At 42.5% G+C, this 22,289-nt stretch overlaps 1 protein-coding gene across 1 annotated transcript in view; it reads right to left on the bottom strand.

Annotated features, from left to right (window-relative positions):
* Positions 1 to 22,289, bottom strand: part of LOC126484812 (alpha-tocopherol transfer protein-like) — a 114,449-nt gene that overhangs the window by 5,264 nt on the left and 86,896 nt on the right. Inside the window, exons 5-7 of the mRNA XM_050108409.1 lie at positions 15,647 to 15,899; positions 10,270 to 10,380; positions 3,775 to 3,880 (exon numbers count right to left, since the gene is read on the bottom strand). Of these exons, the coding sequence (XP_049964366.1) occupies positions 3,775 to 3,880; positions 10,270 to 10,380; positions 15,647 to 15,899 (470 nt within the window). The remainder of the gene's footprint in view (positions 1 to 3,774; positions 3,881 to 10,269; positions 10,381 to 15,646; positions 15,900 to 22,289) is intronic.

Here is a 22,289-nt window from a genome sequence, read left to right as displayed (position 1 = left end):
AAAAAAGACAGTGATGAAATGGGACCATGTCTGGAGTACATAGTGGATGCTCAGCAACGTCCAACTTACACTGCTGAAGACAATCCTCCTTCAAAGCATCAGAATGTGGGTGAGCGGTATACTGAAGAAGCACAATGCTGCTGGACAACATTCCACGCCCTTTGTTTTGAACGGCACGGAGTTGTCTTTGAAGGTTCCGACAATACACCACTGCACTTTGGCACGGAAACACTGTGGCCATAACCTTTATAGCGCTAAGATTAGCCTGACTTTGTTTTTGTTTTGCTGGGTATCGTGAGTGACACCATTCGGACTAGGGCTTTGTTTCTGGACTTTTATGGGAAACACACGTCTCTCCACCGGTAACAACGAGGATCAAAAATTCCTCACCACCATTGTCGTACCGAGTGCAAAAAAGCAATGGAGCTCCCACTCGTAATTTTTTTGTGTTAGTCTGCCAAAAGTCGAGGAACCCACCTGGAATACACTTTTATCTAATGCTTCATTCGTAGCATTTATATAAACTACTATTATCTTGTTGTAAATTTCGGTGTGGTAGATTCTTGTTGTATTCAGAAACCGTGTTATACGACGATCCTCACAGTTGGTGGAGTGTAATGGCGGTGGCGGTGGCGGTTCTAGGCGCTTCCGTCTGGAACCGCGCTACCGCTACGGTCGCGGGTTCGAATCCTGCCTCGGGCATGGATGTGTGTGATGTCCTTAGGTTAGTTAGGTTTAAGTAGTTCCAAGTTCTAGGGGACTTATGACCTCAGATGTTAAGTCCCATAGTGCTCAGAGCCATTTGAAACATTTTTTGCCACAGAATCTAAAATCACACATGCATCAGAGACGACCGTTGTTCCTTGCTGTTACCGTCACACTATGCCAACGATTAGGAAGGTCTATAAACCGTAACTTCCTGGGGCGGCGGAGGGGGGGGGGGGGGAGGGGGGGGGGGAGGGGGGGGGGAATTGTGTGGCTCATAGATCAAAACGTTCTTTGCGTCTAGAATGCCACTCGTATATTGTCAAGCTCACAGATGTTTGGGAATAAGCGCTTGTCACCAATATCTACAAATAGAACACTTTTTATGTTTGGACGCTTGAGTACAGGAAGTGACGCTGTCCATACTCTAATGCAAGGGAATCCTACATAACTACTAAAACTTTTTCACGTTTGATCAGTTTCCATACCATTACCAGGTAGCAATTGCAATCGGATAAAAAAATAAATAAAAAGGAAATATGGGGAACATGAGAGAATAAAAATGTGTAAAAACAGGAGAGAAAGCTCTCTTAGACGTAATAGAAAAAATTATCTTGACTCTAAGACTTCAGACTGAGACACTTCTTACACGTCTTACATGTTTGCTGGAAGTTGACGATGGTATCTGAATCATGGAAGACAGCGAAGGTGATACTGCTCTGCAAAAAAGGAAGAAGAAACGTCTGTGAGAACCACAGAGGAATAAGCTTTCTAAATGCGTCTTACAAACGGCACGCAAGGAATGTTAAAAATTAAATGAGAAAGACAGCTAATGCTGTCCTAAAATAGGAACAAAATGATCTTAGAAAGGGTGATCGTATAATAGGATCTACTATAATGCGCCAGTTAATTGAAAAACGACCAGAAATACAATCTGGAGACTCACATCGAAGTCACAGATTGTGATGCAACTTTTGATAGAGTGTACAGAAGCAGATATTGAAAAATCATGGAAGAACGGACGTATCCGGGCTCGACGACACTCCGACATGCGAAAAATAGGCCACAGGCCATAGGACAGAGGTGTCAGAAGAAGGAGTGGAATGTTGGTAGGAGTGGCTGCAACGACTTACCCGTCGTGCGACGCATTTCTGATGGGTCAGAACAGTGGTCAAAAGTGGTGCCAATGTAACATAATTAACCCACCTTACAGTTTACATGAACTTGTAAGCTGTGGTAGTTTTATGGCCTGTATCGACTCTTTGCTGTTGGAAGCTTCGCTGAGCCCGAGGGTGACGTCACAGGCGCCACGCTTTTGCACCATTACAGAGGAGGATTGTAGGAACTTTTGGCCAATTTCAAACTAATATGTCCCAGTTGGAAGCAGTTGAGAGCTTTTGAAACAATGCGCCGTGTATCTCGTACGTAGACGATATTGTTAGACAGCAGAAACGGGAAGTTAATGTGTCACGTTAAAGCCAAGACCCACAATCAAATAAATCCTCTCTTCATTACCGATGACCAGCCATTCAGAAGACGGAACATGACTTCCAGTTTGCAATTCATAATTTCAATCAAATATAAATATCATTTAAAAATGTCCGCAAAGAGCTAAAGTAGTGGCGTTTAAAGGGAAATTTCCAATACACTCAAAAACAGTACTAGATGAACAATAAACAGAACAAAATGTAGTAATTTTATGCAAACAGAAGTTATTTTGGTAATATTTTCTTAGGCTACTAGTTTCGACGTTCCAAACATGTCATCTTCAGACCTGTCACATGAATGACACCACGTACAACCCGTGCATGTACAAGGCTAGGTACCAATATTAGAATCTGGTTTCGTAGATATCCGAACTTCATGAACATGTGTGCTCTACACATATATGAGCTGTTGCTATATTTGTGAAGAGCACACATGCTAATGAAGCTCGGACATCTACGGAAACAGACACGAATATTGATTAGTAAAAATCTTCGTATTTCAGAAAAGAAACGAGTTGGAAAGTACTATCTTTATAGCCAGTCACACAAAAGCCCTTTAGGTACTATGATAAGAATATAGCTTACTTCCTTTAACAATCCTAGCCCGGTTCCTCTTCCAAATTATCCCCCGTCTGGTGGTTAGTGCAGATTATTAACACGATCTGGCCCTTATGCAAGCAGTTATTCGGCTTTATTCAGTTGGGCATTGATTGATAGAGTTGTTGGATGTCGACCTGTCCAACTGGCGCGTCAGATCGTAAAATCATGAGCTGGTTGGAGGGAGATCTTTCTGGCAGACAGGGTCTGTCAGCGGTAAAAATGCTCGCCATATGCGGGCGGGCATTATCTCGTTGAAATATAAGCTCAGGATGGCTTGCCATGAAGGGCAACAAAACTGCCTAGAATATCGTCAACGTACCACTGTACTGTCAGGAATCCTCGTATGCGAACCGAAGGGTTCCTGCTTTGTAAAGAAGTGGCACCCGAAACCATCATTCTGCTCCTCGGGCCATGTGATGGGCAAGAGTCAGGTTGGTATCCCGCCAGTGTCTGGGGCTTCTCGAGACACGTTTCCACTGGGCATCAGGCTCATTTCGAAGCGGATCTCATCAGTGAAGACAATCTTACTACAATCAGCGAGATTCCTGTCCTGTCACAAGGGCCAGATGTGGGTCAAAGCATTTCTAACTTGCTCAATTTGTGAGACTCTTTCTATTGAGCAAATTACCGAGTTCCTCTGTATTTTTTTTTTAGTCGTATAGTATAGATTTGATGCGGATACGATTTCAGAAAGTGCATGTTGTGCTTTAACAAACGGGGTGGTTAATTTTCTGCTGGTTGCCCTGTGTTTGTACCTTGCGCTAGTTAGCACGTTGGAGAGGGTTTTGAGAAGGGACCGGGCTAGGATTGTTAAGCGAAAGTAAGCTATGTTGTTACCATGGAACGTAAATTGCTATCGGAGATTGTACTTTCTCAGTTGGTTTGTTTTCTGAGATTCGAGGATGATGCGAGGAAGGATGACGGAAATCAGTATTCAGAGACCATTTTCGCTGACGTAGCTGTTTTTCCATCAGTAACTTACTATGGTAGACTTCGAGGCTGTCCAGTTCACCACCATAATCCTTGGGCAGAACTGATTTCGGCACGTGTTTGTAAAATTCTTCCATGTCCTTTGAATGGACAAAAAGCTGAAAAATTATTGCAAAGCATTATTGATAGATTTTTGAATGCTTATCAACATGAAACTTTTATGTACAAAGCATTTTATAGTTGATATTTACACGATAATGTGTAATTAATGTAATATACTGTATAGAACACCAGAAGATCTGTTTTCACAGACATGTGTAATTAATATAATATACTGTAAGAACACGAGAAGATCTGTTTTCACTGACATCCAAGAATTTTAAAATACATAAAAATAAAATATTTTAAATAAAAAATAAGGACTAGAAACGGGTCTTTTCCCACTTTTAACAAAAATGTTAAACTATTACCGGAAAATAAAATAATAACACTAATCTTCGCGTTCTGAGTATATTTTATTTATGAAAAAGTTATTAGAACAAAAACGGTTCGAAAATTTAATGCTACCGCATTCAAACAGCAAGCAAATGTGTTGACAATGGGATTCTGAGCCAATAAAGATCCTTGAAAAATCTTGATAATTTCGGAAACCCCCGAAGTGAGACCCACAAGAGTGTGTTCACTGCTTCTATAGCTTAAGAATATATCAAATCACTCCCATGCTTCTACAAAATATAGTCGACCTGGGCCTCCTCTGGTAATCTTGGTGGAAGTTCTATGTGTCCTCCTCTTTAGATTCACATTTCAAAACGCTGCTACCAGGTGGTCTCGAATGATGTTGCTAAAGCTAGCTGGAGTTCCGTCACTCTGGAGTCATATTGTTGCACGGGTACGAAACATGTTGTTACTGATAAGAACGTAACTGGTTCTCTTGCAGATCTTTCCAATTAATACTACCAACGAAGGGCTTCGGTTTCTGCGGGAAACGTTGAATGGCTAAATTAGCTTAGAAGCTGAGGTGAATTCCGTCGTCGTGCAGCACAAACAAAGTATCTGTTCGTGCGTGCGTCGTAACTATTCGATATTTTCGACAGAATTGAACAGTTATCTCTGTTATTGTATCAGAAAATGCTGCTACGCAGCAGTACTTGAAATTTAAATACTAAGCAACTGCTAACCTTAGGAATGAGTAATGAGCGTTTACTTTCAGTGATTCACATTTGAATGTACCTATGTATCAGGTAATCTTACGTTCTAAGAGCAATGTCTTCCATAGAAATAGCTGAATACTTTCGACGTTTACCTCCTGGTCTAAAGCACTTTTGTTTTATGCATGTTTATCTCTCGCATTGTACGAAACCATGTACTGACCAGGGTTCGTCTGTGGTAAGTACGTTAGGGGATGACCGACCATTCACAGTAACAAATTTGTCGTAGATAGGTCTCCTTGATCTCTGTACAGGAGTCTACACTCGTAGCGGTGATCATGACTACGTACTGATTTACTCACAGGATCACAATCCTTATCCCATAGAGGACAATTATCTTCTAGATAATACCACAGTAAATGGATCTTAAGTCTATAATTCAGGCATTATCATTTACTTTTTGGTGCGGTACCCATCTTCCCCCCTTACTCCTTGACTCTTTCTCTGTAAGAAGATTTTAAGAGGTGGCAATTTTTGGGCATTTATTGATTTCATGTAGTCACTCGATCTTTTTTCATGGACCTTGTACCGTAAGGATAGATGCTTCATTCATAACTGATGCCGTCATTCATATTGCTATGCAATCTGCTACATCCTTTTCCTGTCCTGAGAAAAGTGCTTGCCCCCAGTTGAATTCCAATACCTTGTAAGTTTTGACACAGTATTTCCATACAACAATGTAGGAGTAACTGTGGGCTTACAAAATGTCAATCGTGTCTCTATATTTCACCTGTCAAGCCCCTGTTTGTTGTTCCACGTGTATTGTGAATTTTGCTACTTCCTTCTCGTTGTTCTTTTCAAACTGATATGTAATATCGTAGCCTGCTTAATTAAAATGTTTTACTTACTCTACCATTTTATTATTATTTCTTCTTACAGAATCGTTTCGCTTAAAACTACAGATTTAGTCTGTCGCGTTAATGTGTATAGGTTGCGTCCTTTAGGTGTTCTGAACAATAATTCGTTCTTATACATTATCCTCTTTTGCTGATTAAAGTATAATATTGTCTGCCATATAAAATAGTACGTCCTTTATTGGAATACAGAGACAAAGCTGAGCTTTCAAATCTCATAGTCTATCGTCGAGAATTATTTAAATAATGGGTGGTTCCCTGCGCTCTGCTCAGACTCCTTGCTTACCAGTCTACGTTAGTTTGGCACTTAAATTTAGTGAACAGGCTTCTGCGGACAACTACAAAATATTGCGGATTACCAAATTTTTCATTACGTTGCACATGATTCACGTTTAGAAAATATTTTACAATGTCTATACATGAAAACTGGTTTTGATATTATATTGCATCTATTTCCAGGTATTTGTTTCGTCGCAAATACTGCCTGTCGGCGAATCTCATCATTTCTAAAGCCAACTTGTCTTCACTTGTGTCATATTCAGCTATTTTTACCCTACTACTTAGAGTCTCAGGAACGAAATTGTATGCAGTGTCTACCTGTTTCGACGACATAATTTTTCTATTAATTTGCCCATTAACGTTTTGAAAATGTCATTACAAATACGTCTAAGAAATCACCCCCATAGTCATACATTTCAGTGCTGTTTCAACATACAAATAAGATAAAGAAGCAGCCAAATAACACGAGACGTAAGCTAGTATAATGACGACATGCTTCCAAATCCAGTGACTGGTACAGTAAGAACTTTGCTCTTGCCCTCGAATAAGCCGAGATGTGCACTCCTTAAGAAAACTCATTACATTTTAGTCATGGGAAATAAACATTATCTTACAAAACTATACAAGTAATAGGTAAATGAGTCATCCCTTGTAAATAACATAAAAGACAGCAAATTTATTAGAGTTACTTGTGATATGAAGAGTCAAGTACAATATGTAAACAAACATGGAACACGAACGTAAAAAATGTTTAAGGCCGCTACTCACAGTCGGATAGTTCTCTTATTGCTAGTACACGGGTTATTCAATTACTCCTGAGTTTGAGGTACACATAAAACAATTATCGATTGTGATCGTGAAAAAGCATGATATTTAAGGGAGCCAAACAGTGGCTTACAAACCCATGCAAGTGTTCAGCAAGTCAGTCACTATTTTATTTCCACCACGGCTTTTGCAGGGTTAAATCTCCGTCATAAAGCAGTTTCACGTTAGTTAACATATTATATGTACTCGTATCTTTCGTATGTACGCCATCTGGGTGCCTGGTAGCAGAAGACAAGAAAAAACAAAACACTAATTCAGTACAAGTTTCCAAGTTCTGTGGAGGTCTCTGACTGCAAGTACAGGGAGACAATTATTGAACTATATGAGAAACAAACGTAAATTAGTTTAAACTACGGCCTATACACATTTTATTTAACATGAAAACGTCACTGCAGATGTTCGCATTTAGGTTATGACATGTTCGATATAACTGCCATTATTGGCGATGATGTGACGCAGAGGAATAGCGAAATTCTGCATGACCCGCTGAAGTGTCGATGACCTCCTGAATGACTGTTTTTAGCTTAGCAATAGTTTTGGGGTTATTGCTGTATACCTTGTCTTTAAAGTAGCCCCACAAAAAGGAGTCGCATGTGTTCAGATCCGGAGAATGTAGCGGCCAATCGTGGCCCATGCAGCGGTCCCCAAAGGGCTCTTCCAGAACATCACTCGCCTGCTTCGATGCGGTCGAGTTCCGCCTTGCATGAACTACATCTTGTCGAAATCATGGAGACTTTGGATAATGGGGATGAAATCATCTCCCAAAAGCACAGCACAGCTTCGATAGTCACCGTGCCATCAAAGAATGTCACACGATTATTCCGTGACTGAACACTGCATACCATATTATTACTTTATTACTTTATTAATATATCTTCGTCGTTTACCAGCCATGGCTGGACAGACTGCGTCACAAATACAATGTTTATCAACTAATATTTGTACAACACCATACACAAAATTTATATTACAAATAAAAGAAAATATTTATGCAGTGCACAAAAACAGATAGAACAGAGAGAAAATGAAATATAACTAAACAGGAAAGCAAAACTTCATAGCAGCAAATGAAAATACCATAAAGCAAAATGTTTACAAAACCATGTAGATTACACACATACAGTTTCGTTTTGGCAAAATATGTGCTTTAAGTAAAACACAAAATTAAATGTGCAGTTAACTGAGAACATAAAAAGAAGATTAAATTTAGGCAAAATTATATATAAAACATAACAATATTTATTATTTTGTCCATTCACTAGAACCACTGTTGAAAAACTCTTCCAAGGAATATAGTGGATGTTGTTTCAAGTCCTGAGCAGTTTTTTTCCGAAATAATTCAGGTGGCAGGGATTTCACTTATGGAGGCAGTTGACTGTACATTTTTAGGGCGACTGTTGGAAAGCTGTCTTGTGTCCTTGATAGGCGACACCTTGGCACTTCAATGTTCCTCTTACAGCGAGTGTCATGATTAGGTATTTCTTGTCTTATGCTAAAATTCCTTTGATTTTCTGTTATATAAATAAGGCAGAAAAACAAATACTAGCTAAAAACAGTCCTTATGCCTAGCCTGGTGAAAATAACCTTACAGTGGTCCACTCTTTTGCTAGAGGATATGATCCTGATGGCTTTTTTTGTAATAGCAACACATCTTTGCAGCCTGAGGAGTGTCCGCACAACAACAGTCCATAACTAATGTGGCTGTGGAAAAGTGCATGGTAGACTATTGTGAGAAACTGGTCAGTTATTACCCTCTTCAGGTTCCTCAGGAGGTATATCACACGAGAAAGTTTGGTGATACGTATGCAGTGTGATCATTCATGGAGAGTTTGCTGTCAATCTTGAAGCCCACTAGTCTGACAGTCTCCATGTTTTCTTGCTCTTCAATGTTGGTTAGGCTGCATATGAAATGTTGGGTTTTTTCTTCATTGTTCTTCATCTTATTTATGATGAACCATTCTTTTATTTCTTCAAACATCAAATTTGATGCACCAAGAGCCTCTGCGGCTGCATGTCCTTTGGCAATAAGGGTAGTGTCATCTGCAAACTGCAACATTTGACTATTACAGCTCGTATCATTGACATATATGAGGAATAGGAGAGGTCCTAAGACTGATCCTTGGGGCACTCCATGTTCCAGTTTTTGTTCAAGAGAAGTTGCTTCGTGCTTTCGGTTTTCCAAATAAGATTGGAGTGTTGATAGAACAACACCTCCGACACCATAGCATCTTAATTTGGCTATTAGTGTTGTGTGTGAGATGAAGTCAAAGGTTTTGCTGAGGTCACAGAGTGTCAGTGCCACTCTCTCTCTCTCTCTCTTCAAAACTCTGTCTAATCGTTTTTTATAAGTCCAGTGTGGCTGTCACTGTTGATCTCCCTTTGCATTGAAGGTGAAGAGGATTCTCAATCGCGAAATGTAGATTCTCAGTACCCCAAATGCACCCGTTTTGCTTATTGACAAACCCATGCCAATGAAAGTGCGCTTCGTCGCTAAACCAAACCATACATGCGCACACTAATTCCCATCATGGCCCACGGCCAATCGTGCAGTTTCAAAGTCCTAACGCAAACCGGTCAGAAGTTATGACAATTTTATTTCATGCAGTTCAATAAGTAACCCAGCGTATGCACAGTAATACAATTGTAAATAGCTCCAGCGGTCACAGGCGCCTTTTCCTATTGTGTCTATGTCACGTATACTTTGTATACACTGAAGTAAGCAAAGTGAATATTAATACCCAATAAGTGCAAAGAACGTGTGAAATACTACTGCCATCAGTGGCAGTACCATCGTTTATAATAATAATAATTATTATTATTATTACATTTAACTGATATTGTGGTTATGTATGTATGTATGTACGTATGTGTGTGTTTGTATGAGAGACAGAGAGAAAGACTAAGAGAGAGAGCACAGTTTTGATTATAACAGCGCTGTGGGTTGTTAAGCATATTATTGCCATTTTTTCTGATAGGATTAATTTTTACATTTTAAGTAATAGATCAGCTCCAAATATTGATCACATTAAGCTACTGCTCAAGAAAATTTTTGTTTTTCGGATTCCGCTATATTTATTGCCTGTTCGTAAGCATATTTATTTTGTCGTATATGTGTCCTCGTGTGCGTCTTATGCTGCCCATTTGTTAGAGAGCAACATATATTCAAATAAACACAACATTGTGGACGTGGAAGCAGCCGTAATGCCCCGCTCACAATATTCGCTTTGTATGCGTGATGGCGGGGTTCGGAAAGTGTGTTATGCAGGCAAAGAATCGTGTAGCGCTGCGGGGGCTGTTCCTAATACCTCAGGGATGGCTTGCTGTAGCTCTTTCATTAAATTAATAAAGCGCCGGCGACGTAGTAAAAGTGACGGCCCTTACCTTGTCGGAGAGCTCCTTCTTCATTATGGGCTTCATGATATTAATCAACGTCTCCGTCGCCGGGACGACGTTAACCATGTGGTTACCAATTACCTTTGACGGCAGGGCATCCTGAAACATTAATTAATTAAAACTTGCCTTTCGCTGCTCAGAAATTAAGTAGTCTCCTCTTTCGAGGAAGCGGGGTAAACCAGACGTGTACAAAATGTAGGTGCAGCGAATAAATATGATGAGTCTTTTCAGCAGAGCGAATCTGTTCCGCTGTATTTCCCAGTCTGAACTACAAGACTGATGTTCCGTTGCACGTGGACTGTAATGAGCTGTATGTCTTAACGTATACAACAACCAAAGCGTACTGCCGCAGAGGAACTCTACGACCAACCTGTAATTCTGTTTTGTTATTACTGTTTGATTCCAATTACCCGGAAGACTCTGGACTGGATCTGATCCGGATAGTCAAATATCCGGATAACTGCATAAATCATGGAAAAAAGCTAAATTTGTATGTACATACTGCGTAATGTTAAGTTCATGACTGCAAAATAACGTTACTTAGATTCTGTGCAGTACTTCACTTACACACAGTGTCAGTTCTTGAACATATCAGTCAGTGTCAGTTTTTCTGTATTCAGTCACTTTTGTGCAGCCAAGTTTCGCATCCGCTTTGCGGTGAGCAGCTGTATGCAGGGTGAAAAGTATTTAAACCGACAAACTCTGGGAGGTTGTAGGGGACATTAAAACAAATATTTTTCCCTAATGTCATTTTTTCCTGTGAGGAGTATTTAAACCGATGGAGGCCGTATTACGCTCTTCAGTTATTAGAGGCCGTATTACGATCTTCAGTCGTTAGAGGGCGTATTACGATCTTCAGTTGTTAGAGGCCGTATTGCGATCTTCAGTTGTTAGAGGGCGTATTACGCTCTTCAGTTGCAGGCAACTGCTGTCCACCAGTGTAGTAGTGCATTGTCTCTGTTTACTAATGGAGCGATACACCTGGAGTGAGTACACTGATATGCTTGGTGCGTACTACCACAACGGACGAGCTGCACAGCGGGTTTATCAACAACAATATCCTAATCGCCGTATCCCACGTCAAAAAATGGCTCTGAGCACTATGGGAGTTAACTTCTGAGGTCATCAGTCCTCTAGAACTTACAACTACTTAAACCTAACTAACTTAAGGACATCACAGACACCCTAGCCCGAGGCAGGATTCGAACCTGCGACTGTAGCGGTCGCGCGGTTCCAGACTGTAGCGTCTAGAACCGCTCGGCCACCATCCCACATCAAACGACCTTTGCTGCTGTGTACCAACGTCTGCGTGAGACCGGGTCATTTAGCAGATTACCTGGACAGGGACGCCGTCGCACGGTAAGAACGTTGCGATTTGAGGAAGCTGTCTTGCAGCATGTGGAGCGGGATCCTTCAATCAGCACTCGTGCAACTGCACTTAACATGGGGACGAATCAGACGAATGTAAGAACAGTCCTTCTAGAGCAATTGTTACGTCCATTTCACTTACAGCGTGTCCGCAACCTGGAATTAGTTCATTATTAACCCAGAGCACAGTTTTCGCAGTGGTACCTGGGACACTGTGAAATGCATCCTACATTTCCATCCTCTGTGTTGTTTATCGATGAAGCAACTTTCGGGCGTGATAGAGTCTTCAACATGCACAATTCGCATGTTTGGAGTGAGGATAACCCACATGCCACAGTTACTATCGCTCATCAAGTGCGGTTCTTCGTTAATGTGTGGGTCGGTGTTGTTGGGGGCTGTCTAACTGGGCCGTACCTGCTACCTAGGCCATTAAATGGCAGGCACTATTACAGTTTTATCGTCAGAGCATTGCCAGAATTTCCGGAAAACGTCCCGCTCCTTACAAGACAACACATGTGGTTCCAACATGACGCGGCGCCGGCACATTTCTGTCGTCGTGTGCGTCGATTCCTGGACCGAAGGTTCCCAGAAACGTGGATTGGCAGAGGTGGTCCTGTACCATGGCCTGCTCGATCCCCAGATATGTCCCCTCTGGACTTTTTTGTTGGTTTGATTAATTTGTCGCCAGAGAAATCTTCCTCTACCGGTTTAAATACTCCTCACGGGAAAAAATGACATTAGGGAAAAATATTTGTTTTGATGTCCCCTACAACCTCCCAGAGTTTGTCGGTTTAAATACTTTTCACCCTGTATACTCACACTCAGGCTGCCGCTCTATCCGTGTTAGTGCAGTGTCAAGACATGCAAACGCCATACCAGCTGACGGTTTCATATCTGTTTTAGTGGCCACATCATGCTCCTGGTTATCAGATTATTCTCGCACGTTTTGAATGATTTAATCGACACCGATATTTTGGAACTCAGGTTCTGAAGAGTCACAGGCAAGCCACTCATCTACATCCTCTCAATTGCAGTCGGAACGTTCTGGGATTTTCAAAAGCGTCTTTGTTATATCTTCAAGTGCTATTTCGTCCTCTGCCGCTTCTCCTTCTTAGCCTTACTTTTCACTCTTCTTATTTTCATCTTCGTCTTTCTGTACCTCATCTTTGGTGGAAATGTCTTCCAGTTTATTCCAAGCTCCTTGTAATCTGGTTGTTTTCACCAAATTCCATGTTCCCACCACAACGTAAGAGCAGTCTTTTAAATTCAAGTTATGGCGATGAGCCACCATGACTTCTTCATTTTCGCTTTCTGTCAGAAGCTTCCTAAACAATTGCCTTCAGTAATGCCTCTTCAAAGTTTCGATAACCGACTGGTCCATTGGGTGCAGCAAACTCTTCACGTTTGGCGGCAGGAACAGTGTTTTGAAATGTCCGTCTTCTCTATCAAGAATGCAAATTTTGGCACGGTAACATGATTTATACTAACCATAACCACAGGAGCACTAGTTTCCCTTTTAGAAGCTAACGTTGTTTCAGGTAACGTATTCCAAATAAGGCCTCTCTCAATGCGTTGCATAAAAATTCAGGATCATAAGATTATGCTTCACTTTTGAATTTTTCAGTAAACTTTTCTGCTGCTGTAGCGTCTATTGATAGTTTTTCACAACTTAAATGCAATTCGCGATTATTGTGCCTGACTTTAAAATGCCGTAGCCAGCCATTGCTCGCTTTAAATGAAGACAAATTGACTATTTCCTCGTTTTTTGGCCATGGAAAAGGGTAACCCAATGTTCCCTGCTGCAAAAACCATGCTCTTTGTTTTCCGCTGTTCTCATCGCTAGCCGCGCGGAGTGGCCGCGCGGTTTGAGGCACCATGTCACGGACTGCACGGTACCTCCCACCGGTGGTTCGAGTCCTGCCCCGGGCATGGGTGTGTGTGTTGTTCTTAGCATAAGGTAGTTTAGGTAGTGTATAAGTCTATGGACCGATGACCTCAGCAGAATTCACATACATTTGGACATTTTCTTTCATCGCTTTTCTCGATGAACTCCCATATTTATCCTGAAGGACAGGTACAAAGTTTAATGCACATTGACCGTTTTAGGAGGATCGTCGTTAATTCTATACCAGTAAATAGCAGTGTTATTGACCATAATTAATGCAGCTGTAGCCCTATTGTTAGATTTACTGAAGTATTCAAAGTAATCAAACTGATCTCGAAGATGCAGCTTCTAGTGTTGCGTTGCTGATATAAATTGCAGGTTACTCTAGCTACTCACTGCTTAAAAGCTTAAACTGTGATAATTTTAAAGAATTGTTAGTTAGAGATGATATGTTGACTTCTCAGTTAGACTGTGTAGTTGCAAACCTAAGTGAAGGCATTTTAAAATATTCAACTGAGGCACCAGTCATTTTGGTGCCATATACTGGTATCGTTTTAAGGAAACTATTAAAACATGAAAAAGAGAATTTTTTTCTGATTTTAAGCAACCATTATTAGTACGTAACTGAATTTGTTCGTGAAGGTGTGCTGGAAACAGTAAGTTGTGTGGCCAAAGTGACAACAGTGTGCAGGCCTCAGTGCTTTTATATGTAAACATGATTTGGAAATGTGTAAATGTTTTACAAAATAGTTACAGTACAATTTAAAATGCTCCAAATATTCTGAACATTTCATAATCAGGAAAACACGACTTTTGCAAAGATGTGAGCAACTGCGTTCATAAATGTGGTTTTTGTAATAGTATAAACGGTGATTCAGCTGCCCCTACCGATGGGTTTAATGCAGCCTGCAACGCCTTCAAAAATTATGTGTGAGATTTTCATAGTCTCATTGACTAAGCACAAACTAGTAGTCCTACAGAAGAAAGGAACAGGACCTTTATATAGGAAATTTAACGCAGCTAAATTTTGTACCGGGGTTGCGTTTTTGCTGGAGTGCACGGTTTTCGATTAATTCAAGAAAAACGCATTTGAAGATCACTTTTGCATGTTTTCCTTGAATAATTGGAAAACTACAGCCTCTAGCGAAAACGTATCCCAGTAAATTTAAGTCATTAAATTTCCTATAAAAGTATAATTTTCATTTTTGCTTAGGACTGTGGTTGAATGTAGTGAGTGTGAAAATCGTGTGTGTGGTATTTGAAGGCGTTGCAGGTTGCATAGAACCCATGTGTTGGGACAGCTAAATCACCCTGTATATGACATGAACAAAATAAATCGCACACTCCGTCTTCAGGCCACGAGTGGCCTACCGGGACCATGCGACCGCCATGTCATCCTTAGGGAGGATGCAGATAGGAGGGGCGCAGGGTCTGCGCACCGCTCTCCCGGTCATTATGATGGTATTCTTGACCGAAGCCGCTACTATTCGGTCGAGTAGCTCCTCAATTGGCATCACGAGGCTGAGTGCACCCCGAAAAATGGCAACAGCGCAAGGCGTCCTGGATGGTCACCCATCCAAGAGCCGACCACGCCCGGCAGCGCTTAATGTCGGTGATCTCACGGGAACCGGTGTAGCCAATGCGGCAAGACCGTTGCCAAATAAATCGCACAGCTCTTGTGTATTCTGCCGGCTGGTGTGGCCGTGCGGTTCTAGGCGCTTCAATCTGGAACCACGTGACCGCTACGGTCGCAGGTTCGAATCCTGCCTCGGGCATGGACGTGTGTTATGTCCTTAGGTTAGTTAGGTTTAAGTAGTTCTAAGTTCTAGGGGACTGATGACCTCAGATGTTAAGTCCCATAGTGCTCAGAGCCTTTTCTTGTGTATTCTTAACAGTTTTCGTCTCATTTCTGCATAAACAACTGTATGTTTTGCCTCTGTTAACTACCCTCATGCATATATCGAATAGAAACTCGCTCATTTTATGAGTCGCACAAGTCTTTTGGTGTTGGCTCGTTCATAATCCGATCGCCGCTCGGCTGTGTCGTCACGGTATAGTAGTTTGGGCTCGCCTGTAGGTGCTGTGGGTTACATGGTGTTCCTCAGCACTCACCTGTGTGTAGACGAGGTACTGCCTGAGCAGCACGAGGTTGAGGCGCGCCAGATGGGGCAGCGACATGCCGCTCAGGTCGAACACGAAGAGGAAGCCGGTGTTGGCCGGGTGCTCGCGCAGGGCCAGGTCCTCGCACATCCAGTAGAACTTGAGCGCGTCCGCGTGCACGAAGCGGTCCGCCGTGTCCGGCAGCAGGCGCGCGAACAGCACGATGTAGCCGTCAGGGTGCAGCACCGGCGAGGCCGCCACGTGGCTGCAACGCCAACCACATTCACTGCCGACCTGTTTGCCCTTCACCGAGCTCTTCTTTGCATGGTAGACGTTCAAGTCGGCAGAGTCCTAATCTGTACTACTAAACGGCTAAACCGAGCACCCTATGCAAGTTGCAGGTTGCCTATCTAACGGGTAACGGAGGCAACTAAAACATGATTTTCAGTGTATCATGTTGTTATTGGCCGAATTTAAAAATTATTAATGCTGTCATAATCTGTTCATTAACAGGTATAATCTTACGTTAAAGGTAGAACACGGTAAGTCAAATGTTAAAGTTGCAGACTTATTACTATCAACAATCAGTCTTGGGTTGCACGGTGTTACACTACTGGCCATTAAAATTGCTTCACCTTGAAGATGACGTGCTACAGACGCGAAATTTAACAGATAGGAAGACGATGCTGTGACATGCAAATGATTAGCTTTTCAGAACATTCACACAGGGTTGGCGCCGGTGGCGACACCTTCAACGTGCTGACATGAGGAAAGTTTCCAACCGATTTCTCATACACAAACAGCAGTTGGCCGGCGTTGCCTGGTGAAAAGTTGTTGTCATGCCTCGTGCAAGGAGGAGAAATGCGTACCATCACGTTTCCGACTTTGATAAAGGTCGGATTGTAGCCTAACGCGATTGCGGTTAATCGTATCGCGACAATGCTGCTCGCGTTGGTCGAGATCCAATGAATAGAATATGAAATCGGTGAGTTCAGGAGGGTAATACGGAACGCCGTGCTGGATCCCAACTGCCTCGTATCACTAGCAGCCTAGATTACAGGCATCTTATGCGCATGGCTGTAACGGATCGTGCAGCCACGTCTCGATCCCTGAGTCAACAGATGGGGACGTTTGCAAGAGAACAACCATCTGCACTAACAGCAGCATGGACTATCATCTCTGAGACCATGGCTGCGGTTACCCTTGACGCTGCATCACAGACAGGAGCGCCTGCGTTGGTGTACTCAACGACGAACCTGGGTGCGCGAATGGCAAAACGTCACTTGATGATGGTAGCATTCGTGTTTGGCGACATCACGGTGAACGCACATTGAAAGCGTGTATTCGTCATCGCCGTACTGGCATATCACCCGGCGTGATGGTATGGGGTGCCACTGCTTATGCGTCTCGGTCACCTCTTGTTCGCATTGACGGCACGTTACATTTCGGATGTGTTACGACCCGTGGCTCTACCCTTCGTTCGATCCCTGCGAAACCCTACATTTCAGCAGGATAATGCACGACCGCATGTTGCAGGTCCTGTGCGGGCCTTTCTGGATACCGAAAATGATCGACTGCTGCTCTGGCTAGCACGTTCACCAGATCTCTCACCAACTGAAAACGTCTGGTCAATGGTGGCCGAGGAATTGCCTCATCACAATACGCCAGTCACTACTATTGATGAACTGTGGTATCGTGTTGAAGCTGCATGGGCAGCTGTATCTGTACACGCAATCCAAGTTCTGTTTGACTCAATGCCCAGGCGTATCAAGGCCGTTATTACTGCCATAGGTGGTTGTTCTGGGTACTGATTTCTCAGGATCTATGCACCCAAACTGCGTGAAAATGTACTCACATGTCAGTTCTAGTATGATATATTTGTCCAATGAATACCCCTTTATCATCTTCATTTCCTCTTGGTGTAGCAACTTTAATGGCCAGTACTGTATTTATTGATCGCCGCTTGGGTTTAGCCGAACGGTCTAAGGCGCTGTGCGTCTGGTCCCGGCGGAGGTTCGAGTCCTCCCTCGGGAATGGGTGTGTGTGTTTGTCCTTAGGATAATTTAGGTTAAGTAGTGTGTTAGCTTAGGGACTGATGACCTTATCAGTTAAGTTCCATAGGATTTCACACACATTTGAACATTTATTGAACGACGCGTTTTAGCCGCGAAGAGTGTCACCAGCTCATCTCGGGAGATGGCGGTCAACAATCATATCATTAGGGTGTATGTATTATGTGGACACGGATAGGCGCCAGCACTTTGTTCCGGGGTCATGGTTACAGTTTACGAGCTTTGTCTTATTCTACGGTGCTATGACTGACGACTAAAGTTGCACGAGATAACTTGTGATGCCGAAATCGGATGAAACGCGTCGTTCTTGAATCAGTAAAGAACACTGCACGACTGAGGACTGTCTTTTAATATTAATCAAAATACAAAGTTGCTGTGGCACCTTGCCACAATGGATTGAAATAAATTGCTAGAAACTATGAAAATGTCTTGAGGCAGTGTACCTCACCGGACAGACATACTCTATATTCCTCCAGCATCTGAAAATGAGGGCTCTTAGCGACTAACCAGCAAACTTAACAGATAATATGTTGAAACACAGCTGCGCTGCACCAATGGCTGGAGATCAGTAAATGAATCCAACACAGCCAACCAGTTACAACTACAAGTTGTTTTACTCTCGTTACTGCGTGTTTTAAGCTATCAATAACTGATGCACTCATCTCTTTCATTGCCACGTACGTTTATGACACCGTGTTCACGCATTGCGTTTTTTACTGTCCATACATGCATTTGTGGTCTTCCAAGGGCCTTAATGTAAGTTGCCTTGTTACTTGATAATAGCGTCCTCTAACACTCCGTATTTCCCACTGTTCTCTCACTGCCCACCCACGCCCTGAATGCATTTTCACTCATTAGCCATTTATCCAGCAGCGTACTTTGATCTCTTCACACGCATCACCTGCCTTGTTTTCCTGGTGCTCAAGTTGTCCATTCCTTGTCAGATGGTGTGCTATTCATAACATCACCTGACAGTTTGTTTCATTGGCTTTTAATTATTCTTATGTGACAAGCCCTCATCATAGAGGCCAGCACATTTACTAATGCATACAACGATCTGCACTGACAGCTTATTTTCATTAGGCAGATGTCAGATGGCAGTAGTGGGACAACTTTTATACGGTCGCACTCTGCAATGTGCAACATCACAATGACATTACGGTGGGAAGCTCAAATTTTGGCGGGAAAGTGGTTCAATTGGGCTGCCTTCACCAACCTAACTCCCTCCCCTACCCCCTACAATAAACAGCCGAAGGCCTGAATTAGAAGTCAGAAGAACAATACCAAATAGCACTTCCAAAATAAATCCCTTGCATTTAAATCAAGTTTGCTTAAAAAAACTTACTATAACATGGCTGAAGGTCTTATCACCAAAGAAGTGAAGTTATTGCTTGGCTGAAGGCCACACCAACCATAATTAGAGAATTAGAAATATCCTTACAATAAACATCACAATCTAAGGAATCAGGACAAGCGGTACTCAGCAAGTGCTCCAAGGGTCGGCCGGGGAAGGTAACTCAAACATAAGGTATGGTGAGGCAGGCAACCAGGAGTTGTGCCACCCAACAAGATGTCAACTCAAACTAGGGGTAACTTAAGCGCCGACCGACTAACTAACCAATCTTCCTAATGTCCAATCACCGGTATAAGGATGGAACATTTTAAGGCAAGGGCGAAGAGACAAACAGAAAACACCCTAGGCCGAAGGTAGACCTCCAAAAAAAAAAAAAAAAATATGCACAGTACAAAACAAGAGGCTGTCAAACTACATGCCGTGTTGGACAGCATCAACACGACGAGGAAAGGTACACTGACGGAAAAGTATGCTGACCCCCAGGGCAGGTAACTGGGGCTTTAGCGGCCACAAGGCGGAAAATACCGCTGGTTGCACTTCACTAATAAGAATGATACTAAAATCAATTATGAATAACAAATAGAAAGACTGCAATATTTCACTGCCTCGAAACAGTTCAGTCGTTGCCGTCAGGCTCAGCAGTCCTGGAAGCAACAACCTGCCGACCAGAGGTGAGACCTTAGAATAGTTGAGGTTGCATTAGCAGTTAACTCTTCAGTCAGCTTAAACTCGAGGTTTCGGTGTGCAACGAAGTTGTCGCTCTTGAAGCTACCCCACCTCGAACCGGCAGCGGCAGCACACCGCCAGCAGCCCCGGCTTGCCCTTGCGTGACACAGACCTGCTCACTGCTGCGAAGCCAACCGACCTGATGTCCGTTCGCCTCTAGCCACTCCACACAACACGATCCGGAAATACTAGCGGTCGCTCCAAAGATAGTACCACAGTACTCGTATCGATAAGTGCTGCAGCTGCCACTCATGGGCAGGCAAGCCAGCAACTCTAATGGTGCCAGACAACACACTAAGAAAATAAGACGCCACTGTCGCTATTACAAGATGCCAAGCTATGCACGGCATCAATGCGAGCTGCACATGGCTCATAATGCGTGTAAAAGGGCCTGCAAACACGCTCAATAATTGTAAACTGTCGAAATGACGCATAGCTCAGCCTACAGACCAGTTCACCGAAATAATGCAGTACACTGATGTAAATCGTCAAAAAAAAAAAAAAAAAAAAAAAAATTCATATTAACCTTTTCGAACATGCTCACTAAATGTAAACTTTAGATACAATGCATTACACAGCCCAAAGACCTGCAAACTACTCGTAAATTACCGAAATAATGCAGCACACTGATGTACAGACAAGGAAACAGCTCGTAAATTGTCAAAATAATGCATCTAAAAGGATCTGCAAATACGCTTGCTAATTGTCAACTTTCGAAATTATGAATTGCACAGCCTGCACACCTGTTCATAAAATAATCCAACTGACACGAAAACAACTCATAAATTCCCAAGGAGTAATGCATGTGTAATGCTGTCCAAACACACTCAGAAGACTTAAACAGCTGAAAATAATGCAGTGCACAAACACTAATTGCAGGTAGAATACGATTGTGAACTATTGGCGACCATCACGTATCAGTGAAGTGCTACCTACATAGGCTTCAACACACACACACACACACACACACACACACACACTCACTCACTCTCACACACTCTATGTCTATTTTCGGGTATACTGATCCCAGACACTAGAACAATACTTTAGAGTTGATAGCGTGGTTGATTTACATAAAAATGCTTCGAACTCCATCTGTCTGAGGCTCCATCATGCACAAAAACCACCTGTTTCTTGTACTTCTTAACCTTCTGCTATTACATTGCAACATTTTCAAATCTACTACTGCTGCAAACCTCCTTAACATGTGTGCATCTGTAGAAATCTTGTGCACTTGGGTGGGTGCAGCACGCTCCATTCATTCACGGGACGTGAAATTACCGCTACTTCTGGTCAGCTGCAGATTAAGTCGGTAATGGTGCTGTAGGGCAGGTTGGTCAAAGACATTTCTAAGAATGCGAGTATGTCCTGTGACTCCCATCTGCATAGAGCAAGATTATAAATAATGCTCTATGCCCAAGGTGCTATAAATATGTAGAGCACTGTCTGGTATGCTTTGGTGATGTATATGTTCGAGAATTAACAACGAATGGACGTACTGCACACTCATCTATATACATGTGCAATGGTACTCGCAAAGTATAGGAGGGGGAGGGGGGGGGCAGTTTAGCGATGATACTGAAATTGGGAAGCATGCTGTCACATCATTGGTCATTGTTGAAATTACTGTAACATTACTAAAATTGTTCACACTATCAACTGTGATGCTTACAATTACAGTACATCGAGAGTGTCTTTTTCATCGCATTCGTCCATTGGTATGCTGTTGGTTACCACATAATGATTGACTGGCATTGCTTGTTTGAGACGGAAAAAGAGTTTTGGTGGAGGGGGAACACCTTCTGGCGATGGCTAGCGCCGAAACAGTGATCGCGTACAGGACTGCAATATGAGGAATCAATCGATGTGGAACACAGAGTCATCAGCTATTCCGTCACTGTGACAGATGAGTTTAAATGTCAGTCACCTTCGGACAGCAATGGCTTGCGTCACGGCATTCATCTCATGGGTGCTGGCCCACATCCAGCTGGCGTCGGCGTGTGCGTTTGTTGAAGCCTCTGTAGGAAGCAGTTTGCTGATACGTTGTGGACGACGATAGTTCGAAAGTGTATTTTATGTGCAATGAGTGTTTGTGCTCTGTATTATTTTAGTCTGTTTAAGTGCTGTGAGCGTGTTTGCATAGCGTTAGACATACATTATTTCTTGACAATTTACGAGTTGTTTCCATGGCTTTTGCATTACTTTGTGAACAGGTGTGCACGCTGTGCAATGCATAATTTTGACAGTTGACGATGAGCAAGCATGTTTGCAGAGCATTTTACATGCATTATTTTGACAATTTACGAGTTTTTTTGCATGTCTGTTCATCAGTGTACTGCATTATTTCGGTAATTTACGAGTAGTTTGTAGGTCTGTGGACTATGTAATGCATTATTACGAAAGTTTACAGTTAGTGAGTGTGTTCACAGAGCGTTAAATATGCATTATTTTTTGCCAATGTACATCAGTGTTCTGCATTATTTCGGTAAACAGGTCTGTAGGC

This window comes from Schistocerca serialis, chromosome 6, assembly GCF_023864345.2.
Source record: "Schistocerca serialis cubense isolate TAMUIC-IGC-003099 chromosome 6, iqSchSeri2.2, whole genome shotgun sequence".
Taxonomy (NCBI): Eukaryota; Metazoa; Arthropoda; class Insecta; order Orthoptera; family Acrididae; genus Schistocerca; species Schistocerca serialis.
Note: the sequence above shows the minus strand (reverse complement) of the source record. Positions and strands in the feature narration are given on the sequence as shown.